We start from the raw sequence: 25,540 nt of genomic DNA, 5'->3' as shown, positions 1-25,540 counted from the left end.
TCATCATAATACTGGGTAGTCTCCAAGACTGGACTCCATAGAGTCCAGCAAAAGAGTGAACTGACAGATCTCAGCCATCCAAAATCAGTCAGTATACCCTGAACTTCAGTGCACATTTCAAAAAGGCACCAATTGGAATTGCCAGCAAATGGGAAAAAAGTGGTGGTTCTCCACCTCCCCCCCCCCCACCCAAAAACAAAAATCACTAGCTTATATTAAAAAAATAAAGAACAGAAAATGCTGGAAACAGTCATGTCAGGCAACTGTCTCTTCCCACAGATGAGGATGTTTCAGGTCAAAGACCCTTTGTCAGAGCTGGAAGAGAGAAACCACATTTTCCAATGGCACAGAGGGGCTTTTTGGGGTGTGGGGGGAGGGGAAGAAAGAAAAAGAAAGAAAAAAAGTGGGGAAATAACTTTTAAAATTAACTTCATTCAATTTTGTTAAAACCACATAGAAACTTAATTGGTACAACTTTAAAATATTATGAAGTGCAATTGGTCAAGTTTATTCACAACTTCTATTACTGCATCCATTTCCCCCAACCACCCTCCCCCCCCATATACACAACCACCAAAAAAAAATTTCTTAATTGACAGAAATTAATAACAAAGGATGAAGCATTATAATCAGTGTTTATTGTAGTTTTTTGTAGATATCTATTACTCACACAATGATAATTAGCACTGCTGAATAAATACACCATGATTTTAGTTTGAATTATTCTGGACAGGTTGATAACTGATTGAAAATAAATGCAACTCAGATAGCAATGTTTTGATGGCCAACTTCATTTGCACATAATAGAAAAATGTGGATGCAAAGAAAGTTACTTTTGTTGTAAATAAAACATGGCACTCACTTTATAAGCTAATGCTACTTTTGAAAATTACTTATTAGCAAAAAAAGTCTTCTTTACAACATTAATACAGGCAACCCACACGTTACAGTGTGTGGGGTGGGGGCTGTGGCCAGGCAAGGTTGCATTCCTACAAAACATTCCTCATTGCAGTTTTTCTGAAATACAATACTGTGTCATCAGTGCACATGTCAAGAAATTAGGGTTGGAAAAGTTGTACTCCTTGCACAGTTTGGGGGGGGGGGGGGGAGCAAGAGTGGATTTTATTTCATCTCAAATGTTTTTGGTGGTGATTCGTTAATTACTCAAACAGCCGTAACTTGGGGGTTGCCTGTATTGACTCAAGTGATGGCTTATAAATAGTTTAGTTGAAAATGTTGATTAGATCTTAAAACGCAATACAAAAAAAAAGAGTAGGCTTTCTCTAGTCAGTTGCTCAGTGGCAAAGTGCAGAATCCAATGTAAATAAAGAATAGAATTGTTCTATTGCAAACCTGATTTAGAAGACAAATGCAAGTTGTTCAAATTAGCATTTTCTATAAACCAACTTGCAATCCATGACAGAAAAAGGGCAAAATTACAAATTTCAGTTGTTCTATTTAAAATAAATAGCTCAAAATTACCCTATTGTATGCCCCAGCCATAAAATACATGCAAAATTTGAGACTTAAATTTCGATGGGAAAAGACAGTCCTATAACTATGATAAAGTTGAAACATTAAGATTTTGTCACCTCGAGGATTCAACTGCAGTTCTCAAGTAAACCTTGTGCAGCTATTCAAAGGGAAACTCCAATCGAATTGTAATGATCAAATCAGATCACAATAATAATTTTTAAAAAATCACTTAGTGCCTCGAGACCAACTAGTTATTAGTTTTGAAAATAAGAGCAAAATAATTTGCAAGATCTTGTAGATAAATTACAGAAAGGTTCTAGAGATGGCAAGCTTAACTCAAGTCTGAGCTGTTGGTAGTATCTAATGATGTTCAAAAGGTAGAGTTCATACATTGGAAAGCTCAAATGATTTCTAGTACATACAGCAATAACCAAAATACTGGATCTGCTACATCAACTTTATGTTTCCACACTAAAAAGGAACCTCAACATAATGTACAGTGACCAGTAATTCAAAATTCTAATCTTTCAGGAATCAGCTATTTGGAGAAGCCTCTGCTTCAGAAACTTTATTCAATTTACTTAACAATTCTCAGCATTACTTTTCTTTCTGTACTTGAATAGCAAAATCCAACCTTAAATTCAAAATTGTCCTAACCATGCTCAACCTATTGCTGTGCTTGTTGTAATCAAGTTGTGCAACTGCATTTCTACATTTTGATTAGTATACAGAATAAGTGATTAATTTTAAAAACTGGCACAATAAGAACACAAGTTAGGAGTTTATAGACTCAAATCATTCTTACCTACATGACTTTCTATAAGATTCCATTGATTATACCTCCTTAACTACATTTGAACAGCACCAAATATCTTTTTTTCTTTGTACATGGGCCAAGCTTGTAGCCACTGATTGTTGATTTGAGTTACTTATTGGGCTTTGTATTGTGAAAGTGAACAAAGTATGATCACTTTTCATTATTTAGGCAAATTGCAGTGAGCTGATAACAGAATTTGTCCATATTGGTTTGAGGTAAAAATTCAAACAAAGGTTTAACTCAATCAAGAATTTTCCCCACCCATAACCCTTCCTCCAGCCCAAGCCCACACATTTTTAAAAATACTCAGTCATGCAAAATTCAGATAAAGATGCACTTCTCTGACCAAGAAGAGATTCTCTTTTGCCATGTCCATATCCAACTCCATGATTTCATACAAGTTTGTTTTTTGTAGAAAGATTTCTTGCCCATCTTTCATCAGTCAGGCCAATCTTCATTCCAGACCCAAGAACAGGGAAGATGCTTCTCTGATTTTAATAATCTCCATTGACACTGATGTAAAGTACTACAAGTAGGAATCAAATGAGAAAATTCCATTTTGTATGCAAGGGACAAAAGTCAACAGAAATTAACTACCCCAGCTTTCCATTTTTGCCAGCAAAATCTCTCATCTGATCATCAATATTTACTAAGTTTAAGAAATATTGCACTGTTCAAAATTCAGCATGGATATTAGTACTTAGAGACCATTTATAAAAGGTCCTATAAGATGCAACTTTTTAGGATATAGAAAAGAACAGCAGCACATGAAACAGAATTTAATCAGGAAAGTCTCCTGAAAATTGCTAGTAACTGGAATAAATTAAAATTTAAGCAATATAATTGTACAAAAGCTAAACAATCTCAAGTGCAAAAATTAATACTTCTAGGCAAATAGTTGGACACTTTACCTGCCATACAAAAGGACTACCACTTCATGGTGAAAAGCCAAATATGACAGACACAAGATTGCGTATTACCATAGTCTTTGATTCCCCTGCACCCACCCCCCCCCCCCCCCCCCCCACAATGAGAGTAGTTGGCTTCATTTCAAGTTCCAAGTGTCTGCACGAAGTTAGTGATGATGAGAGAGAGGCATGGGTGAGTACTGTGGGCAGATTGTTGCTCTATGCCAGACAGGCTGCCAAGTGCAATATTAGAATCCATAGTTCTTTACAAGTATCCTAAAGCAGATTAACAGTCTATCACTGACCCCAAGAATCCAAACAATTGGTACCATCTTTAAAGCCAATTGATGCAAGGAAAAAATTCAAAGAAATTTTTGTACAGTAGTAAAATGCAAAAGCCTATAGCTACCTTCATGAATTGGGTAATTTATGAATACCTCAAATCCCCAGAGTAGATATGTAATGTTTTCCAAAGAAAAATACATTATATTGGAAGTGAAAGCCGGCATTTACCAAACATGTTGAATTTTATTATACTCCATTGTTTAAATGCATTTTGTATTTTTAAAGAGCAATTGGACAAAAATGTCAATTGCTGCTTCCTCAACAATCCCATAATCCAAAAATTTACCAAGTAGTAGGCAAATATACTGTACTTGAGCAACCATAAAGGCAAATCCCCATTGAACCCCCCGAAAAGATTGTTGTGCAACCACCACAAAGTAAATAATGTATCTGAGGTAAAGAGGATGAAGGCCTTAATCACACTTAGAAAATCAAACGTCCAAATGACCCCAAATCACTTCCTCCTCCAGCAGCTGGGCCACAACTTCCAGAAGAACCACCATTTTCATCATCATCAAAACGTCTCCACCATGATGGCATAGTAACAGGTGTTATACAGTCAGCTCTTTTCCTTGCTTCCTTTTCTTCTTCCTAGGAAAAGGTTTTAATATGCTTTCAATTAACACATCTTAAATAACTTACACTCCCACCCCCACCACACTTTTTAGCCCTTTAATTGTCTGGTACATTTGACTTTTCTGTTAGCCAAATTGTTTGCCTTCCTGTAGTTCCTGAAGCTGGAATGCCTTGTGGTCCACTCAAGCCTCACATCAGTACTGCTTACAGGCCCTTTGTGTACATATTTGCTGCCACATTTCCTTATATTACAAAAAGAGCTTCCTAGTTTTCCTCCAGAAATACCCAACTGCTTTTAGGCTCATTTCTGGTGGTGGTGTAATGTTGGACTAGAATGAACAAAAGGCAATCATGGGGAGATACAGCATAGAAACAGGATCTTTGGGCCACTAAATCTGCATCAACCAACAACTTTTGTTTATACACTAACTGACCCTAACCCATTTTACTGTTTCCATTACTCCTTTCATAGTTTATGCAATCTTTACTCTTAATCTAACCTCTGGAGCCCTGACATGTTCAAAAATCTCCACTGTACTCCTTACAAGGCCAATATACCCCAAGGTGCATTGCTCAGAATAGTACACAGAACTCCAGATGAGTCTAACGAATCAAGAGAAGAAGGTATCAAAAGCAACTAAAATGTTGCCATTAATCTTGAAGATTGCAAGACAATGAAGAAATTATGCTTTGCATCTTATTTGGGAACACCAGCTTGGTGGATAGGATACTATATTTATAGCCCCTGACCTGATGCAGGGTTTCAACCGGAAACACCAACAGATGCTGCTCAATCTGCTGAGTTCCTCCAGCAAATAGTTTGTTGCTCCACATTCCAGCATCTGCTGTCTCATAGGTGTACTTTTTTCTGGTCTTTTAAAGGATACATTAGTCTGTATTCTAACAACAATAGCAAATTGAAGGGTAGGGTTGATTTGGTAAGGTAGACATGGTTGGAGAATCAAGAAAACAAGTGTTATAATTTGATCAATGGCATTCAGGACATACATCTTCCAAGAAAAAAAATACATTCAAGTATCTACTATATTATAAATCAAAGCTTTCAAGAAACAAAAGTAACAAAAGCATGTAAAACAAACAAATTATTATACATATCTAGTTTATCCTAATTGAAAAGGCATATGGAGGTTCTAATGACACTTTTGCATTGCAATTAAATACTTGTGATCTACAAACATGTACTTAACGGCATTATTCCCTTTATCTTTCTCTAGCCTTTTACAATCTGAGCAAGTGAAACAGATTGGGAATACATTTAGCAGCCATTTGGATAGGTATGGATTGGTTAGCCAAAAGCAACAAGGATTTGTTAAAGATAAATAGTGTCTAACTTACTGGTTTTTTGATGAAGTAAGCAAAATAAAAAGTGGAGGGGAGATAGTTACAGAATCATAGTGCACTGAGAGACTTATTCCATGCTGTGTCTCTGCATCCACATTGATCAACCACCCAGTTAAACTAATCTCTTTTTTTTTAAAATTATTCTTCACATTCTCATGAACTGCTCCCAGATGCTACCAGTCATCTATACACTAGGGGCAAATGTTGCAGTGTATATGTATTCCTAAACATTTGATGTAGTTCCACATAATAGGCCCATCATCAAGACCGAAGGCCATGGAATAGGTTGTGGGCTGTAGAAGCCCAAATAGAAAGATGGCCAAGTAAAAGGAATCACAAGTTGTGAAAAGATTGTTTTCCATACAGAAGGCAGGCATACAGTGAAATTTTCCAGCAGTGAGTACTGGGATCACTGGCTTTATTTACATCAATAATTTGGACTTTGGTATAGATGGCACAAATCTTCAAGTTTGTAGATTATACAAAATTTGAAAGTGTATGCAACCAAGGACAGCAAGGCATAGTTGAGCAAAATGGGCAGATGCATAGCAAATGAAATTTAAATATTAAATGAAGTTTTACATTTTGTAGGAAGGCAAGAGGCAATAAAAATGGAGGGGCAAAATTTTAAAAAGAAACACAAGAACAGGAGACATGTAGGTATTAGTCATGGGCTTATTGGGATAGTCAGCATGGCTTCATGTGGTGGAGATCCATCTCACACATTTGATTGAGCTTTTGTTTTGAGAAGGTGACAAAGATGATTGCTGAAGGTAGTGTAGTGAGTGTTATCTACATGGGCTTTCATAAAGCATTTGACAAGGTCACTCATAGTAGGCTAGCTCAGAAGACCAAGTTACATGGGATCCACAGTGAATTGGTAAATTGGATACAAAATTGGCTTAGTCATAGAAGTCAGAGGGTAGTGGTAGAGGAGTGCTTTCCTGACTGAAGGTCTGTAACCAGTGGTTTTCAGCAAGGGTCAGTGCTGGATCCTCTTATTTGTAAAGTATCACACAAAAAGGTGATTTGGATGGACGTGTAGGTGGTCTGATTATTGAAACAACAAAAGTTAGTGGAGTTGTGGATAGTGAGGAAAGTTGAAGGATATAGACCAGTTAGAAATATGGACAAGAAATGGTAGATGGAGTTTAAGCTGAACAAGTGTGAGGTGATGTATTTTTGGAGGAGATCAAATGCAAGAGGATCATGTATAGTAAATGGCAGGACCCTTAAGGGCACTGATGTACAAAGGGATCTTGGGGTGCAAGTCCATAGCCCCCTGGAAATGGCAACACAAGTGGATAGGGTGGCTTGCTTGCCTTCATTGGTCATGACAGTCCAAAAGCTGGCAAGTCAGGTTGCAGCCATATACAAAAAAACTGGTTAGGCCACATTTGGAGTATCATGTTCAGTTCTAGTCACCACACTATAGGAAGGATGTGGAGCCTTTGGAGAGGGTGTAGAAGAGGTTCACCAGGATGTTGCCTGGATTAGAGTGTATTAGCTAGAGAATGGGTTGGACAAACTTTGTTTTCTCTAGACTGTCAGATGCTCACAGGCAACATTATAATACTATACAAAATTACAAGAGGTGTAGATAGGGTAGATAGTCAGCATCTTTCTCCCAAGGTGGAAATGACAAATACTAGAGGGCATAAATTTAAACTGAGAGGTGGAAAATTTTTTTTAAAGTGGTAGGTGCCTAGAGCCTGCTGCCTCCAAGGGAGGTGGTAGCAGAAGATATGATAGCAACATTTGAGGCATTTAAACAGACATGAATAGGTAGGGAATAGAGGGATAGAAACCACATGCAAGCAGATGGTATTAGTTAGACTGGCTTAATGGTCAGTGCAGACATGTACTGTGCTGTACTGTTTTATGTGCATAGTTTATTGAAAGCAGCAGTGCAGGTTGAGAAAGTAGTTAATGCAGCATTCAGCATCCTGGACTTATCTAAAATAGCTCCATTTGTAATCTACTAGATTTATCAATTGTTATGAAGCCTTACAAAAATTAATGCAAAATGGTAAGAGTCATAATATCCTTAAAATCAAGTTTGGTAAACCAATTAGTTTCAAAGTTAACATCAGTCTAAATTACCTACCTGTAAATATTGAATGTTGTCCCTGGAGATGGCTTCTATCAACTCTTTGTTTAATCCTGCTTCTCCATACAGTCCCACATTAGCTGAAACAGGTTCACCATCAGAGCAAGACTGTCTTGTTAATCGCTGTCTGTAGAACAACACATAAGCAGTGTCTTTGGGAAAGTAATTTGTAACATTGCTGATGGATTCAAATGATGAAAATGAAACTCTGGTGTCATTATACAAATACCATTTTTCATCAGCTCTACCCTCAGCATCCAAAATTTCACTTGGGCCAATTACAGAGTTAGCATCCACACATTCTCTTGCATAGCAATAGTAATGTCCACTTTCAGAAGATATCCCAGAGTGCACCACTACAGAACAGAGGTCATATATAATTGACAAATATGTAGTATCCTCTGCAAAAGGTTTCCAGTTTCCCAGTTCACATTGTTGATTTTTACCATGAATTGTGTGTTCATCCTTTGAGTCAATCCTAATGGGTAGTTTAAGGACTAAAGGAACAGATACATTATCCAGTATCTTTCTGCGCTTCATAGTTACAAGATCAAAGGAGAATCGTAATAAAGTCAAGATAAGATAATGTGGATTCCCAGTTAATTCTACCACTTTTTCTGCTTCCTGTAATGAGGTACATCTATTACAGTAATATCTGTTATCACCCGACAGCATTTCTGGTGAAAGAAAGTAGTTAATGAGGTCAGACACTGATCTACAACTTGCTGAGTCGCATACTTTCTCCCCAGAGGCCACTGCAAAATCATTCCGCAGCATGGAACTAAATGGAGAGGAATCATAATTTTGCATTACTCTAGATGAAGGATCTTCCTTCTTTCCTTTTCCATGGGAACCCATTATTTCAGATGGTACCATTCGCAATGAAGGCTCTTTAGGTTTTGTTTGTGTCTGTTTATTTGGAGATTTAGCAGTCATGTGTTGTTGCTCAACTTGTGATGCCAAATTATCTGCACCAGTAATCTTCATTGTAATATTAGGGTCAGTTGAATGATCACACCTTTGTAGAACCTTGTTAGGTGGTGGAAATGCAAGGGAAAGATCTGTAAAAGCTTCCTCTCGGAAGGAAACATTACAACAACAATGACAAAGGATCCTAGTCACCATCTTCCCACCAAACATTCTTTCTATTAATGTTTTCCCTGGATCTTGACCTTCTATACGAGTTTCAATGCCTGAATGTCTCTGTCCATATGAAGTTCCTTTCCTAGTCTTCTCTTCTTCATGTAGCCTTGAAAATAAAATTAAATATTTAGCTATAAAAAATAGGGTTGGCAATTTCATGATATCAATTAACCTTCCGGTTAAGAACCCAAACTTAGTTCTAGACATTACAAACTTGGAACAGCAAATACAAATGAATTACAACTACAATATAATTTTAGACAGTTATGATTACTTATTAATTAGCTCTTCTGATGATTTAACAGAAGACAGACAAACACCATTTCCACCCCAAGCACAGCAGGTCAAAAGCAAATTTAAATAGTCTATCCATGGCAAAATAAATGACGACATTAAGGGCATTAATGCTTCAAAATTTAATCCACCTGCTACGATACAAAATATAGCCATCAAAATTTGAAGTTTAATAATTCTGTATGTTTTCAAGTAAAATATTTGAATTTGCGAGCACAGGCATGATACAAAAACAAAAAAAATGCTGGAAACACTCAAAAGGCAGGACACACCTACAGGAGAAATGGAGTTAACACTTCAGGTCTGATGAAGGGCATTTGATCAGAGATGTTGACTTTTTCCTTTTGCAAGTGCTGTCTGATCTGATGAGCATTTCCAGCATTTTGTTTCAAGTTTGAGATTTCCAGCATCCAAGATCATCCAATGCACACGGACACAAATAATCTGCCACATTTCAGAGGGAAACCCAACTGGATGAATAGAATAAGAAATGGGAACAGGAGTAGGTAATTTATACCTCGCTACTTTCCTGCCCATCACTTTATTCCTGTATTCTCTTAATATCCAGAAATCTAATCTCTTGAATACAATGAGCATGCCTCCAGTCCTCTTGGGTAGAGAATTCCAAAGAATTAACTAACCTCCATGTGAAGAAATCTTTCAGTGCCAAATCCCAGAATCTGGAGGCTGTGAGCAGCCGCGCACACCCACCACCCCCCCCCAAAAACACATCCCTCTAGATTGCTTAGACAGGTGAAACATCCTTCTTGTTAAGCCTCCAATGTCACCTTTCATTCTTCTAAAATAGAAAATAGACTTCTAAACTATTCAATCTTTCTTTGTATGACCAACCAGTTATTCTTGGAACCACTCTGGTGAACCTTCACTGCATTTTTTTTTTATATAGCAAGTATGTCCCTCTTAGTAAGAAATCAGAATTGTACACCATACTTGGGGGGGGGGGGGGGGGGGGGGGGTCCAAAAGATAATGGGCAAGACATCCCTATTCTTGTACTCAAAAGCTCTTGCAATAAAAGCAAATACTGTTTTCATTGCAAGAGCTGCTTCAAACTGTCTGTCAGATTTGATTAACCAATTTATTGTTGTATACATCTGGGTACAATGAAATTCCTTGTTCACATGAAGCTCAGTAAACAGTTTACATGGTAATAATAAATGCATCAATGAGCACAACATATGCACATTATGAACAAGGACACTCCTTGAACAGCTTTCTCCAATTTCATTGCAAAAAGTATTTAGCAATTCTGTTTTTCCTGCTTAAGTGGGTAACTTTGTATTTTTCTTCCATTATACCCCTTCTGCCCAGTTGAGAGTACTCAGCTTATCTATACACCCTGAAGACTTTTTGCATCCTCAAAGCTATCCACATTCTCATTTAATTTCACATCATCAGCAAATTTGAAAATTTTACATTTCGTCTCCTTCAATGTAGATCGCGAATGATTGGGCTTCATGGATTTCTTGGGTGTAGGATGTTTCCAATCAAATTTACTGTGACGCCACTGCATGGATACTATGCAAAGGCTTTAACTAACTAGGTCTTCAACTTATGTCCCAAATAATTTTTCATTATTACTGTTAGTGATTATTCTGGAACTAGGTGGTTAGAAGGCATTAAAGTGAAAAACCAGTCTTCAAATAAAAAAAGCAAGCAGAATTTAATTGTGAACCAGTTTAAGGCCACCTAAACCAATCACAGGGGTGGGACATTTGGATTCTGTGCCATTGCAACTATGCAGAGCAAGATAATGGATGAATGTTCATGTTAATCCTCTTGTGGGAACCCTCATGATGAAATCAGAAGGCATTAAGTGGCCATCTCCAGTATTAAAACATTGTTAAAGGCATATTCCTGCTACATAATTCAGGGCATGACTGTTTCGTCAATTAACATTCTAGCTATATGCATATTCAGGGAGCCATCCCTCAACATTAACAAAAGGAGATTTTTGGGAGTCTGGTATTGTGCTCAGTACCTCTCAGACCAGTCACAAGAATTTGAATACTCAGTTCTGCCATTTGGATGTGGTCCCATTGCAAATGAGAATCTGCAAAGTTATCAGTCCAAATTCAAGATGTAGTAGGTAACTATAGGCACTGAAACTGTAGTTGCAGTTATCGTCCGTGTTTAAGTAATAGGCCTGTGTGACGAATAAAGACCTTTTATATCTATCAGCTTCAGTGCCTCTAGTGACTCACAGTCACAATATGGTTTCTTTTATTGATTCATCTGCTAACTAGATGAGTTTTAATTTTATTTTTACCTCTTATAACAAAGTTACAGGGCAATATAATTAAAAAGGAATGAAAAGTATAAATTTAAGCAACTTTCATCATTCTGTATGCTTCATCTGCCAGCTACGTGGTGACTAGTTTCAAATAATATGGCACTGCAAGATGTGAACTGGTTTGTATTAAGGCAGAGAACTGGCTAATATGTTTACTGGCTTCTGAAAATTTACACTGTCACTTTGCATCATGTACAACATAATTACATAAATCAGTTTGTACAGTAAATTCCCAAAGTCTTTTGTTTTGGAATTAAATTACTTTCAAGAATAGATTCTGCAAAGGATGCAACTATGATCTCCTTTTATTATGAAGGATTGCAGTCATAGCCCGAACTAATTCCATCAGATTTCCATGATGTCCAGACAAGCAGTTATCCAGACTGAAATTTCTTCCTGCTCCAGAGAAACCAAATTTTTTATTTTGAAAGACCAGCAAGCTGATATCAGAACACTAAACTGGTAGCTCCTGCACCAATAGGTATTGGATTAACTACAACTCAAATTGACTGATGCCTGCCAGCTAATGAGACAGAACCACCCAGATGATCTGCAGTAATGTGATATATCAGTACATTTTCTTCCATTTAAGATGCAGAGATCCCAAATGAGCACACCATTATTTTTTTGGAAGTGAATGTAAAATCTAAAAGCTTCTCTAGCAGAGCAAAACCCCCTGACCAAAGCTTGTGACAGTCACATCAGATTTCACTTGTCCTTAAAAAGGCCACACTTGCTTAGCATTCACAATGACAGTCACTTTAATATCTTGCTGATTCTTTCCACCTATTCTAAACTAATTTTTGTCCAAAAATAGGAGGTTCATTTTCTGCCATCAACCAACCAACTCTCAATATCTCCCTCTACTTGAGGGAATCTTGTCTCCTAATTCCCACATTACTCATTTCCCATCTTCTGATATCTTAAATTAAGAGGCCCATGACAAATACAAAATGTAATGGTACAGATGTGTCCTTCTCCCAAACAGAAGATTCATTTAATCAAAAATGGAGTTACTCATGCCCTTTCTTACATTAGGTCCTATTTCACTCCTCCTCCCCCCCCCCCCCCCCCCCCACCTTACTATTTTATTCACCTACCCTTCAGTCCCTTTATTTTCATTCCTACTAATATTTTCATTTCTTTCCTCTACCAATACAGATGACTAGCAATGATTGACATTAGCTTCAATACTAAAGTCAATTTCAGATAGATTTTCTGCTACAAACATGTAGTTTACAAGAGGCCCTTGCAAATGTGGTGGTAAAGGGAATACTAAGCTCAGCTTGTTCAAACAATTAGATCTTAATCTAATTAATTGCATAGGACACAGCCAGGACTAGATTTTCTACATGTTCAGTATAAAATTTTGTATGAACCAAAGTAACAACTTTTCATAGCATCATAAAGATGATAGTTCACCCTCATCTCCCAAGAGAAGCTGGCTAAAGGGGATTAAGGGGAGGAATACAATGGAAGGAACGTAGAGCACATAGGGGGTAGAGGCAAAATGAAGATGCGCAAAAGGAGATTAAATATTTTTCCTGCAAAACTAAACTCGATGGGGCAAGAGAATGGACATAGAAGCAAAGGGAAGGAAGTGAAAGGTGAACAGTAGCAGAGACCAGTACTACCTGCTGGTGACAGCAATAATAAAAGCAATAGAGACTTCAAAAGTTAGTGACACCATGCACATAAATGCTACACAACAGCTAACATCCACTACAGAGCAAACAGTTTTGCTCAAGAGCATGACACAAAGCTTTGCAGGCAATCATATTGATACAGCTAAATCTTTCAGATAAAGATCAAGACAACAAGGCAATACAATAAGTAAACATGGGGATTGGCAGGTAAAGTAGGCTTGCAATTAGGGGAAAAGTCTGTTGCTAGTTTAGTTTAAAAAAAGGAGAATAAATAGGAGAACATTAAAAGTGGGGAAAAAAGGGACAATTTTAAAAGTATGAGTTTTCCTGAAAGTTTACAAATTTCAACCCAAAAAAATGGTATCCCCGTCTTTAGAAACAGGACAAATTAGAAGACAGATTTACCCCTTTTCTTTAGATCTGTCAGGATAAGATAACAATTTGAGAGAGACTCACTTAGATGGAAAAAAAGACTTGAAAGTCTAGCCACAGCTGGTTGCCACTGGGAGAACTGGAGAAGGAAACTACAGGTGAATGATTACCAAGTACAATGAGCTTAAGATACTCATTTACAATTAGAACTTATAACCAAACAGCAGAAAGTTGAAATTGCTGTTTATATTCAAGAGAAGATCAACTACAACCATTAAGTGACAAATAAAAATCAAAAATGTGGTCATCATGGATTGATAGTGTAAATCAGATGCACACCAGGCAAAGAAAGGAACACTTAAAATGAGTCTTCAACTAACCTGTCCAATAGATATCTTAAATACTCTGAACAGTCTTGTTGCGCCCCTTGATTAAACCATGGAGGAGATGAAGCTTTCAAGAAACTACTGGGAGAGATGGCAGGTCTCTACGTATGCAAAACAGAAAGGAAAAAAATTATTTCTACTAGAGCCAAGGAGATCCATAAGTTGTTAAGATGTGTGTTCCTTTAAATTTATGTTCCAGTCGCACAATTAGTCACAAGAATAAATTATATGACTAAGCAGCTAATCCAATATCCTTCCTTTTCCATCTACAAAAGATACACAAGCATGCATAAACATTATTGGTAGTAGAATATTCATAATCTGAAAACATTCAGTAGACCAAATCTTACATAAACTTTAAAGTTGATCAGTAAACGATTACTGCATATACTTACTTCAGCATTCTATTAATCTGTTCATGTTGCATATCTGATCAGGTGAAACAAACTGACTTTTGTTGGTCATCATCCACCCAAAAATTATGTATTTGACAATTCAAATCAGAAGTGGTTGAAAATAAATTAAAGGATTAGCAAATCCATGGCATCGTGGGTAACTTTTCTCCTTTAAATTTACAACCTCTGAAGGAAATTTTCCAGAAATAAAGGGAATTCAAAACATACACCAGAACCTGTCCAAGAGGAGTTAATTCACCTCAAGAAGCACATTTTCAAAGAGAGACCCCACTGGGAACAATTTCAACCCATTAACACAGGTCAGTCAGCCTGGAACATGCTTTCTGCAAGCTGGCAAACGGATTAATGCTGGTCTTTAAACACAGATTGAATTTACGATCAGCAAAAAAGGGAAAGATCCTTCAAAATAAGATAACAGATAAGATAGCTGTTTGGAGGAAAAGATCAAATTATTGGAAGCATACAAGCCAAGCAAACAGTGATGAGATAGTTTGGCTGGATAAAAAGATATCTGAAAATGACTGTTTACATTCTGAATTGGCAGCAGCAACAACAACAATCCTGCAAGTCAGGGATCATCTCTACTGCACGTGGATCCCTAGATAACCCAGTAGTCAGATTCCAGAATCAAACTTGACCAATCTGTAAAAGGCAAGGATATTTCCTTTCAGATCAGTTGCCTGCTGGCAGGGTTTCCCCACCCGACCCTTTCTTCCCTCTTTCACTTTATAGCTTTGAGGGCAAAGATTTCCCTCTAAGCAGGCTATGGCTGTTGGAGTACGTAGTGCCACATTTTTAATCTCCACCCACCCCAAACAACCATAGGATCACTGACCATCTGGGAGTCAAGAGTTTATTCTCATCTTCCAGAATATGGCATCTGCATACAATATTGGATCTAGCAAAGTTGCTGCACAAGCATCATTGCCTCAATGGTGGGGACTTCATTCTCTTACCAATCAGCTAGCCTTTTCATTTGAAGAACACCTCACCCCCGGCACGTTTCTTTTCCCCCAAATTCCTGCATTACTCATTCCCTGCCAAGTCCTCAGTGAAGCTATTGGTACAATGATCTTCCACTTCCTGGAAAGATCATCCAGAGGCATCATTAGTGGTACCTACCAGAATCTGTGCTGTTGGTCAGTCACACAGGTTTCACATCCATGCAGATGTGAAGTTAGGACTGCATTATAAACTAGGACCTGGTCATACTTCCCTAGATCATGATCAGTAAAAATAGTTTTCCCCAAAAGAACTATTTGCACACTGAAACCCATGCAGAGTCTCCGATGACATTAGCACATCAACAATGTCCTTAGCCTGTGTCTCCATGATGTGACTCAAGCCTAAAGGGAGGCTACCAAAGAACCTTAGTCTACTCAATGTTAAGTGAAAATTCTAGGTTTCAACAAGTTTCTACAAAAGATCCAGCGATGATAGTACTTCAGTTTGCTTTAGTATGGTCATCAGCATGTAAAAAGGACAATATTAGATGCTTAACTTCATGTAGAGAAGATTAAAACGCCATTCTACAATTGCATGTCAATTTTAATAGGGAGACCATTAATGAGGGCAAGAGTGTGGTAAGAGTGTGTCAGGAAGGTGGAAGAGGGCAAGGCAATAACAATCTTGGCAAGGCAATAACAATCTTGCCAAGGCCTTGTTTGAATGACTAAAGGATCAGTTTCCATACCTCTACAAAGACATCTGATTTGGTGTTCTTCAAATCTAGTAAACTGAGAAGACTCCAAAAGACTTGAAAAATGGCAGCAATGTTACCTTTCTTTTAAAAGAAAATGTATAAAACAAAACATTACCCTGTGCTCTACATCAGGAAAAATATCTCACCCATACCCTCCAAATCCAATTTACTACTGCTGAAGAAATTCTGTCCAAATCTCAATGCAGTTTCAGGTCATCTTGCAGTACAACTAATATCTTAGTTGCCTGCCAAATCCAGAAAAGTTAAATCAGCAACAACAAGACCTTCAAATTTGTCAATCATGAAGTCCTGTGGAAGATGCTAGCTTGGTCTGGCTGCCCTCCAATAATAAGGTTTCAAGGCATCTACACACTGAATAAGTTGTAGTTTGTGGCCAACAGAACTAGAGAAGCCAATAGTACACGTTGAATACACTGGGCATTGGAAGTGATAGAATCTTTAATTGTAGTCACAATATAGTAGTAATGAGAAAAAGGCAGATCACAGATTGGATAATTAAAGAAAATGCTATTTTATATACACTATTGGCTTCTCTAGTTCTGTTGACCACAAACTGCAACTTATTCAGTGTGAAGATGTCTTTGAACCTTATTATTGGAGGGCAGCCAGACCAAGCTGGCATCTTCCACAGGACTTCATGATTGACAAATTTGAAGGTCTTGTATCAGCCTTTTGTTTGTGAAAAATACAGGATTAAGCTTGATGCCAAATCTCTGAACCCTCAAAAAGGTCAAATCAAAATGGCAGCCAGAATGGTTAATGCAGTACAAGCTGCAGACCCAATGCTGAGAATGAAATTTCAGCTCATGCAGATTTAACTCTAGGATAAGCAATAATACTGGATCTATAACTTTGGAATAACTTGAGACAAAAAAGGCAAGAGCAGACACTTGTAACAAATATGCATGCCACTGGCCTCTAAATAAAAGTGGTTAAAGAGAATGATTCCTTGTAAAATGCCATAATATCCTCCATGATATTATGTAAAAGTCACAAACCAGTGATAATCCTGACCCAAAAGCAGATTGCCCAATTACACCATAAATTCAGAATCAGGTTTATTATCACTGACATGTCATGAAATTCATTTTACAGCAGCAGTGCAAGACAGACATAAAAATCATAAGTTACAAAAATAAATAAATAAATAGTGCAAAATAGGAATAATGAGGTAGTGTTCATGGACCATTCAGAAATCTGATGGTGGAGGGGAAGAAGCTGCTCCTGAAACTAAGTATGGCTCTTCAGGTTCCTGTACCTCCTCCCCAATGTTAGGAACATGAAGGCAGCATATGAAGGAATGTCCTGGGTAGAGAGTCATTGATGATGGATGTCACCATCTTGAGGCACCACCTCTTGGAGATGTCCTCTATAGTGGGGAGGGTTGTGCCCATGGAGCTGGCAGAGTCTGCAGCCCCTTTCAATCCTGCACATTGGACTCTCCATACCAGGCAGTGATGCAACCAGTCAGAATGCTCTCCACCATACATCTGTAGAAATTTGCAACAGTCTTTGATGACATACCAAATCTCCTCAAACTCCTAATGAAGTAGAGCCACTGGCATGCCTTTGTGATTGCATCAATGTGTTAGGCCCAAGATAGATCCTCTGAGATGTTGCTGCCCAGGAGCTTGAAGCTGCTCACCCTCTCCACCACTAACCCCTCAATGAAGACTGGTGTGTATTCTCCTGACTTCCCCTTCCTGAAGTCCACAATCAATTCCTAGTTCTTGTGGATGTTGTGTGCAAGGTTGTTGCGACACCACTCAACCAGCCAATCTATATCACTCCTGCAAGCCTCTTCATTGCCAGAGATTCTGCCAGCAGTGTCATTGGTGAATTTATAGATGGCGTCATCTTATTTAAATAAAATATCCACAATCTGCCTTCCTGATGCATGCAGTACTTTCTGGTTTCACCAGCTTGCCCAGATCCCATTGTATACCAATTATTATTAGTTTTGCCTCTTATATAAAGTATTGCTTACTAAGTTAAACACTTATTTTCACCTTATAATCCACATCATATTGGTTTATTATTGTCACTTGCACCAAGGTACAGTGAAAAACTTGTCTTGCATACCATTCATACAGATCAATTCATTATACAGTGCATTGAGGTACAGGGCAAAAGCAGTAACAGAATACAGAGTAAAGTGTCACAGTTACAGAGGAAGTGCAGTGCAAGTTGACAATAAGGTGCAAGGACATAACAAGGTAGATTGTAAGGTCAAGAGTTCATCTCAGACTCCTATATCTTCTGCCTGATGGGAGAGGGGAGAAGAGAGAATGACCCAGGTGGGTAGGGCCTTTTATTATGCTGGCTGCTTCACTAAGGCAGCGAGGAGGTATAGACGGAGTCCATGGAGGGGAAGCTGGTTTCCATTATATGCTGTGCCCACAACTCTCTGCAGTTTCTTGTGGTCCTGGGCAGAGCAGTTGCCATACCAAGTTGTGATGCATCCTGATAGGATGCTTTCTATGGTGCATTGATAAAAGTCAGTGAGCGTCAATGAGAACATGCCAAATTTCTCTAGCCTCCTGAGGAAGTAGAAGTGCTGGTGAGTTTTCTTGACCATGGCACCTACACAGTTGGACCAGGACAGGCTATTGGTGATGATCACTCCTAGGAACTTCAAGCTCTCAACTCTCTCACCCTCAGCACCATTGATGTAAACAGGGGCATGTACACTGCCCCCTTTCCTAAAAGGGATGGCCAGCTCTTTTGTTTTGCTGACAGAGGGAAAGGTTGTTGTCAGGACACCATGTCACTAAGCTCTCCATCTCCTTCCTGTACTCCAACTCATTGTTATTTGAGATACAGCCCACTACAGTGGTATCACCTTCAAACTTGTAAATAGAGTTAGAGCAGAATATGGCCATGCAGTCATGAGCATAAGGAGTACCGTAGCAGGTTGAGGATGAACTTTTTGGGGCACTAGTGTTCAGAATAATCGTGCTGGAGGTGTTGCTGCCTATCATCGCTGATTGCGGTCTGTTGGTCAGAAAGTCAAGGATCCAATTGCAGAGGGAGGTGTTGAGTCCCAAGTCTTGGAGTTTGATGACGAGTTTGCTTGGAATTATAGTATTGAAGGTGGAGCTGTAGTCAATAAACAATAGTCTAACATCAGTGCCTTTACTGTCCAGATGCTCCAGAGATCAGTGTAGGACCAGGAAGATGGCATCTGCTGTAGACCTGTTTCAATGGTAGGTGAATTGCAGTGAATTGAGGTTTTCTGGGAGGCTAGAGTTAATGCATGCCATGACCAACCTCTCAAAGTACTTCATGATGGAGGATGTCAGAGCCATTGGTCAGTAGTTATCAAGGCATGTTGCCTTGTTTTTCTTAGGTACTGGGATGATAGTGGTCATCTTAAAACAGGTGAGAACCTCAGATTGAAGCAGGGAGAGGTTAAATATGCCTGCAAATACCCCTGCCAGCTGATCAGCACAATATCCGAGGACACAGCCAGGGACACCTTCTGGGCCAGATGCTTTCCTCAGGTTCACTGCAGAAGACTGCTCTTAAGTCCTCAATGATGACCACAGGTTCAGTTGCATTGGAGGCTGTCAGGGTGGGTGGTGACAAACCAATTCCCTGTTCAAAACATGCATATTGCATAATTGCTTAACCCATCTATATCCCTTTGAAGATGGTCACCTCTTCACATCTATACTCAATCTTTTTTCTTCAACAATTTTAGATGGAAAAAGTTTTGTGATTTAAGTGCTTCTAAAAATCCAGCCACTAAGTTTGCCACATTCATACATCTTTGCTATCAACCCTTCTATTAGCACCAATCTTGAGAACTTAAGTCTCTACATACACTATAACCCACCAAGCAAATCTTGGTTACTTCTATTAAATAGGGGTAGTTATACAAAAAAAAAATACTTGATTACCACAAACAGCAGGAAAACAGATGCTCTTAGTAGACAGATAATATCTGTAGTAGACAGATGCAGGAGTTGGCCAGAATATCACCAAAAGAAAACACTAGAGTTCCAACAACTAACACCAAGATGAAGAACCAGTTGAGGAAAACTGAAGAGGGGTTGGAAAAGTAAATATTTTTGGATACTGTAGGACACTGGTGCCAACAGAAGTCAGTCCAAGGTGGCCCACTCTTGTATATATTAGGCACTATTTTAATACCTCAATCACTGGTACAGTTTCATTTTCTTCCATCTCCATCCAGCCTAAATTTCTAGTAAGTACCATATTAGGGGGAAAGGATATGTACTTAATAAACCAATAATCAAATTACCAAAAAGGTTTAGAAAATTGATTAGAAAAATGAAGTTGTCATAGTTCAAAAGAACACAAGCAGCACCTGGGTTACGCAGGGGCTCCATTCCTGCAAATGGTCTGCAAGTCAATTTCTCCACAAGTCAGTAACATTTGTTTTCTACAGCTACCTATAGCATATATTAAAAAAAGAAATCACTCAACATACTTTCCATGATTTCTTTAATAAAGAAATGACCCTCACATTACCCATAATTAAACTAATGGAATACATACTGTATCTAGTCATTAATAAACATGAAACATTAATACCAGCTTGAAAATGCTTTTTAAAAAAGTATGGAGAATTTCCAGAAAGTCAGACTTTTCACAAGTCAGGTCATCTATATCCTAATGAGCCCCTGTATGCCAATATATTTGCACAACTTAATTAACAATAGAACATTCAGGTATATCCTTGCTCCCCCATGCCACAATCTAATCTACAGGCAAGTACATTTATATCAAATGAAATAAAAAGCCTTTTACCTCTCTGCACATCTGATTTTCAAATCCCTATTCATACAATTTCTGAATTCCAGTGCCTATCAATATACAGCTCAACATTCAGAATAGTACCACAGATCGCCTTTTGAATCAAGCTACATAAACTATAAAAAGCTCCCAACCCAAAACACCAGTGTTTAAGCAAAGTGGAAACCATACCTGACTGTGCTCCAGGAAAGCAAATAACCATTGAAGTTTCATCATTAATGACTGTGAATCACTCTCCTTGAGTAGCATTACAGCATGCCTGAAGCTAGAAAGGGAGCACAAATTTTGGTTAGATTGACAAGAGCAGGTGCAACATGCAATCAGGTCTATGAACCAGATCTTCACAATTCTGAGCTCATTTAATAGAGATCCACATTTCCCAGCAAAAGTGAAGCCAAATAAATCAAATGACACTGCTGTGGAAGAAGTGTTCAATTCAGCAAGCCTGGAAGGTGCTGATATTTAGCAAGAGGAATACAAATAAAAAACAAAAATATTCAATGTTATTTAAAAACATGCTCTCATTTCTTGAGACACTAGTGCAAGTTCACTCTGTAACTCTTTGCTGAATTAATGGTATTTCTAAGTATCAACTCAAGAATTTGGTAACACTGTACAAAGTTGCTAATGTTTCCCTTCTTAAGCCAGACTCCAGGTGGCACCAGTATCTCTGCCATTTCCTGCACTTCTGCTCTCACCCCCACACCTCCCAGACCCAACAGGGACAGTGTCCCTCTTATCCTCACATTTCATCCCACCAGCCTATGCACCCAACACATCATTCTCTGCTACTTCTGCCATCTCCAACAGGACCCCACTACCTAGAACATCTTCCCCTCCCCATCCCTTTCTGCTTTTTGCAGGGACTGCTCTCTGCAACATCCTACTTCACTCCTCCACACCCCCACCCACCCCCCCCCCCACCAATCCTGGAGCTTTCCACTGCCCCTGCCATAGGTGCAACACCTGCCCCTACACCACCTCCATCCAGGGACCCAAACAGTCATTTTAGGCAAGACAGATTCACCTACACCTCCCTTAATATCATCTATTGCATTCGGTGCTCCAAGTGTGGCCTCCTCTGCATTGGAGAGACCAAACACAGACTAGGTGATGTTTCACAGAACACTTGCACTCTGTCTGTAACTGTGATCTGCATCTCCCCATTGCTAGTCACTTCAATTCTTCCCCCCCCCCCCCCCCCCCACCTCCATCACAGATATATCAGTCCTCTGCCTCCTCCACTGCCAGGAGAATTCCAAGTGCAAACTGGAGGAACAACACCTCATTTTCCATCTTGGAAAATTGCAGCCTAACAGCATGAATATTAAGTTCTCCCACTAAGTAAACCACCCCACCCCCCCCCACCCCACATCTTTTCTTCCCTTTCATAGCCTCTTTCTAGGCTTCCCCCCCCCCCTCCTTACCTTTGACCCATCCCCCAGTGGATCTGCTCTCCCCTCTTCACCTGTACATCACCATCTCTTACCTGTGTCTACCCATCACCACCTTGTGCCCATCCTGCCTCCCCTATTTTGTCCACTTATCCCTGCACTGCTTTTCCCTCCTATATGTCAGGCTTTCTCTTTTCCAGTCTTCAGTCCTGAAGAAGGGTCCTGACCTGAAACATTGGCCACCTGCTTTTCTCCATGGATGCCACCTGGCCTGCTGAGTTCCTCCAGCATCAGTGTTTTTCATCTAGGTGGCAACCAAGATTTTTAATCAAGTATTATGGCAAAGACTCAAAAGAAAAAACTTATGCAATAATATTTCCCAGTATTGCAACTACATGCAGTACTACAAAATGATGAAATTCAAGTTTCTTAATCTAGCTGGACTGTTTAGGCAAGGAATTTTCCAATAGTGCTCCAAACTGGTTTACCCACTGCGAGTGTACGTCCTAAACTAGGGAGAAAATATCATCTTGACCAATTTTCATGCATTAGGAAACAACAATATGAAATTGTTAAACAATTCACCTTTTGATTTTTTTTCTAAATAATCACATTTTTCCTTAAATGTTTGCATGTAAAAGGACATTTGAATTTAAAAATGCAATACTTTCCCTGTTAATAAAACTCTGCTGTCCCATGTAACCCAGGAATATTTTATGCTTACATGCACATTTTGGCTCCTTTGCTTTCATTTCACCCCCTTGAATATGGCTTTACCTTCCCTTTCAGTTATAATGTTTCTTCAATTCTTCCCAAAAAGCTTTATACCCCTTTTCTATTCCAATCCAATGCTTCTCAGCCATCAAGCTCTCCAGGAATCATTGAACCCATGTTGCACTGACTCGTAATGTATGTAGAACAGAAGAGCACAGGAATAAGCCCTTCAGCATCTATACTGACCATGATGCAAAAATAAACTGGACCTATCAGCCTGCACATGATCCATATCCCTCCATACCCTGCAATGCTCACATGCCTCAAAAGCCTCCTAAACACCACTATTGGGTCTGCTTCCACCACACTGCTTGGCAGCATGTTCCAGGTACCCACCACTCTTAAAAAAAAATTACCCTACACATCTCCTTTAAACTTTCCCACTCTCACCTTAAATGCATGTCCTCATGTTTGACATTTCTACCCTGGGAAAAAGATTCTGACCACCTAGCCTATATGCGCCTCTCAATTTTATACACCTCTATCAGGTCTCACCTCAGCCTGCAATGCTCCGGAGAAAAGAACCCAAGTCTGTTCAACTCCTTTATAGCTAATGCTCTCTAGGCCAGCAAAATCCTAGTAAACCTCTCCTGCACCCTCTCCAAAGCTTCCACATCTTTCTTGTAATGGGGGTGACCAGAACTGCACACAATACTCCAAATGTAGCTAAACCGAAGATTTATATTGCTGCAACAAGACTTCCCGACTCTCGTACTCAATGTCCCAACTGATGAAGGCAAGCATGCCATATGCCTTCTTTAAGATCCTATCTACTTGCATTGCCATTTTCAGGGACCCATAGACTTCGACACCAATATCCCTCTTTACATCAATGCACCCAATGGTCCTGCCATTTACTGTATACTCTCCCCTTACATTTGACCACCTAAATACAACACCTCACATTTGTCCAGACTAAACTCCATTTGTCATTTCTCCACCCATATCTGCAACTGATCTGCATCCTGCTATATCCTTTGACAGCTTTCTTCACCACTAATTTTTGTGTCATCCACAAACTTACTGATTGTCCAAGTCACTTATATATCTCAAGACAAATACATCCTTCCCAAGGCACAGAAACCAAAACTATCCGATGCTCCAATGAGATTTCATTAAAGCTCAGTAACAATTGCAGGAAGATTTCCTTAAACTCTGCATCAAGAGCCAACAAGCCATTTGCCTTTCTTATTGCTTGCCATATCTTCCTTCTGCAAACCTATTCCCCCTCCACCACCTCAAAATTCACTGGATGCAGTAGTGCTAACTGGCCAATTTCCAATGTCCATCATTGCCTATCTTGAAAACCCTTGAGAATAAAGCAGTGGTATTCCCAGATGTTGAGGAGGAATATCCTGGATTGAAATCTAGGAACAAAGAAGAATATATTTAAGTTAATATTATGTGCTTTTTGAAAGGGACTTCCAAGGTGGCAACTATGTATTCAGTCAAATGCTGTCAGCACCAGGTCTTCTTCAGTCTCCTACCAGAGGGAGAGTCTCAGCTGATAAGTCCTTGCCAGACTCCAAGGTGCAGAGGATCAACAAGATGTACTCTCCACATCCAGCTCAGGCGAGGTGCAGGTGCAGGTCACGATCTGGTTTCTTTTCATTTCTACTACCAATAGCATAGTCTCCTTAGTTAAGCATGGATGGATCAATTTTCTTGGAGCTTTATTTCTCAATGAGATGTACATTTCCTGAGACTTGAGTACTTCAGTTCTCCAAATGTTTGTCATTAATTATCCAATGGTAAACCTTTCACTGATCCGTGCCCCTTTGAACATCATACAAAAATTCTGTAATACATCTTCTCAGGGATCACTTAATATAAAGATTACTCATTAACCCAGCCTCTAGCTTATTGACTCCATGTGGTCGTTTTCTTAATAATACAAGTTTTTGAATCATCCTCTAAACCATTTCTGACATTCAACTTGTTCAGTCCAAGTGAAGATCAAGGCCTCTCCAGATTATGTGGCATTATCTTGGCTTCTGACATTGTCCATTTGACAAAAATTTTTCACCAATCACAATGCTAAATTGTTAGAGTGATTTGGTCATTACTGCCATCTCATCTGGTTGCCCTTCTTATTCCTTTGGTACTTTCATTTTCTTCAAGCAGCTCACTTTAACTCATCTCCTTAGCTCTTTGAAAATCCATGTCTCATTCACCCAAATAACATGTTTATCTCTCCATCTTCCAATGCACTAGATCCTATCCTCTCCCATGCCCGAACCTATCTTTCTCTCCCATCCACCCTCCATGCTTACTTCTCACTTGCTTAACCACACTCCAAAAGTAGCCGACCACCCTTTAGTCTTCATGGTAGCCCAACGTAGATTGTTCCCTCTCACATCAGTCACTCATATATCCTGTTTTAGCAAGTTACAACCCCAATTCTAACTTCATTTTCTCAAAAGCTTACTGGAGTGTTTATGCCAACTTAACCAATCCACATCTCCAAGTGTGAAACTTGCCTAACAGGTTTTTAAGCACAAACAATTCTATTCATTACATTTACAAATATATTGTACAAGAAAAAGCAATTCAGGAATGATGTGCACCCTTTGAAAACTAATAACTGGATTTAGATCACAGAGTACATGAGCAGTTTTGAGCATCACATCTTGGGAAAGACGTACTTCCAAATGAAATTGTTCCCGTTTACCATGGGTTAAATTCAGGCTAGATTGTAGAAATT

At 39.0% G+C, this 25,540-nt stretch overlaps 1 protein-coding gene across 2 annotated transcripts in view; it reads right to left on the bottom strand.

The window, feature by feature from the left end:
- Window positions 1-640: 640 nt before the first annotated feature.
- Window positions 641-25,540, bottom strand: part of LOC127575949 (ubiquitin carboxyl-terminal hydrolase 35-like) — a 54,403-nt gene continuing 29,503 nt past the window's right edge. The window contains exons 9-12 of one of the 2 annotated variants that reach the window (XM_052026217.1): window positions 20,840-20,933; window positions 13,742-13,848; window positions 7,592-8,843; window positions 641-4,137 (exon numbers count right to left, since the gene is read on the bottom strand). In XM_052026217.1, coding sequence (XP_051882177.1) covers window positions 3,970-4,137; window positions 7,592-8,843; window positions 13,742-13,848; window positions 20,840-20,933 — 1,621 coding nt within the window. In that variant the 3' untranslated portion in view covers window positions 641-3,969. The remainder of the gene's footprint in view (window positions 4,138-7,591; window positions 8,844-13,741; window positions 13,849-20,839; window positions 20,934-25,540) is intronic. The other variant, XM_052026218.1, reaches the window with a different exon arrangement.

This window comes from Pristis pectinata, chromosome 11 (assembly GCF_009764475.1).
Source record: "Pristis pectinata isolate sPriPec2 chromosome 11, sPriPec2.1.pri, whole genome shotgun sequence".
Classification (NCBI taxonomy): Eukaryota; Metazoa; Chordata; class Chondrichthyes; order Rhinopristiformes; family Pristidae; genus Pristis; species Pristis pectinata.
Note: the sequence above shows the minus strand (reverse complement) of the source record. Positions and strands in the feature narration are given on the sequence as shown.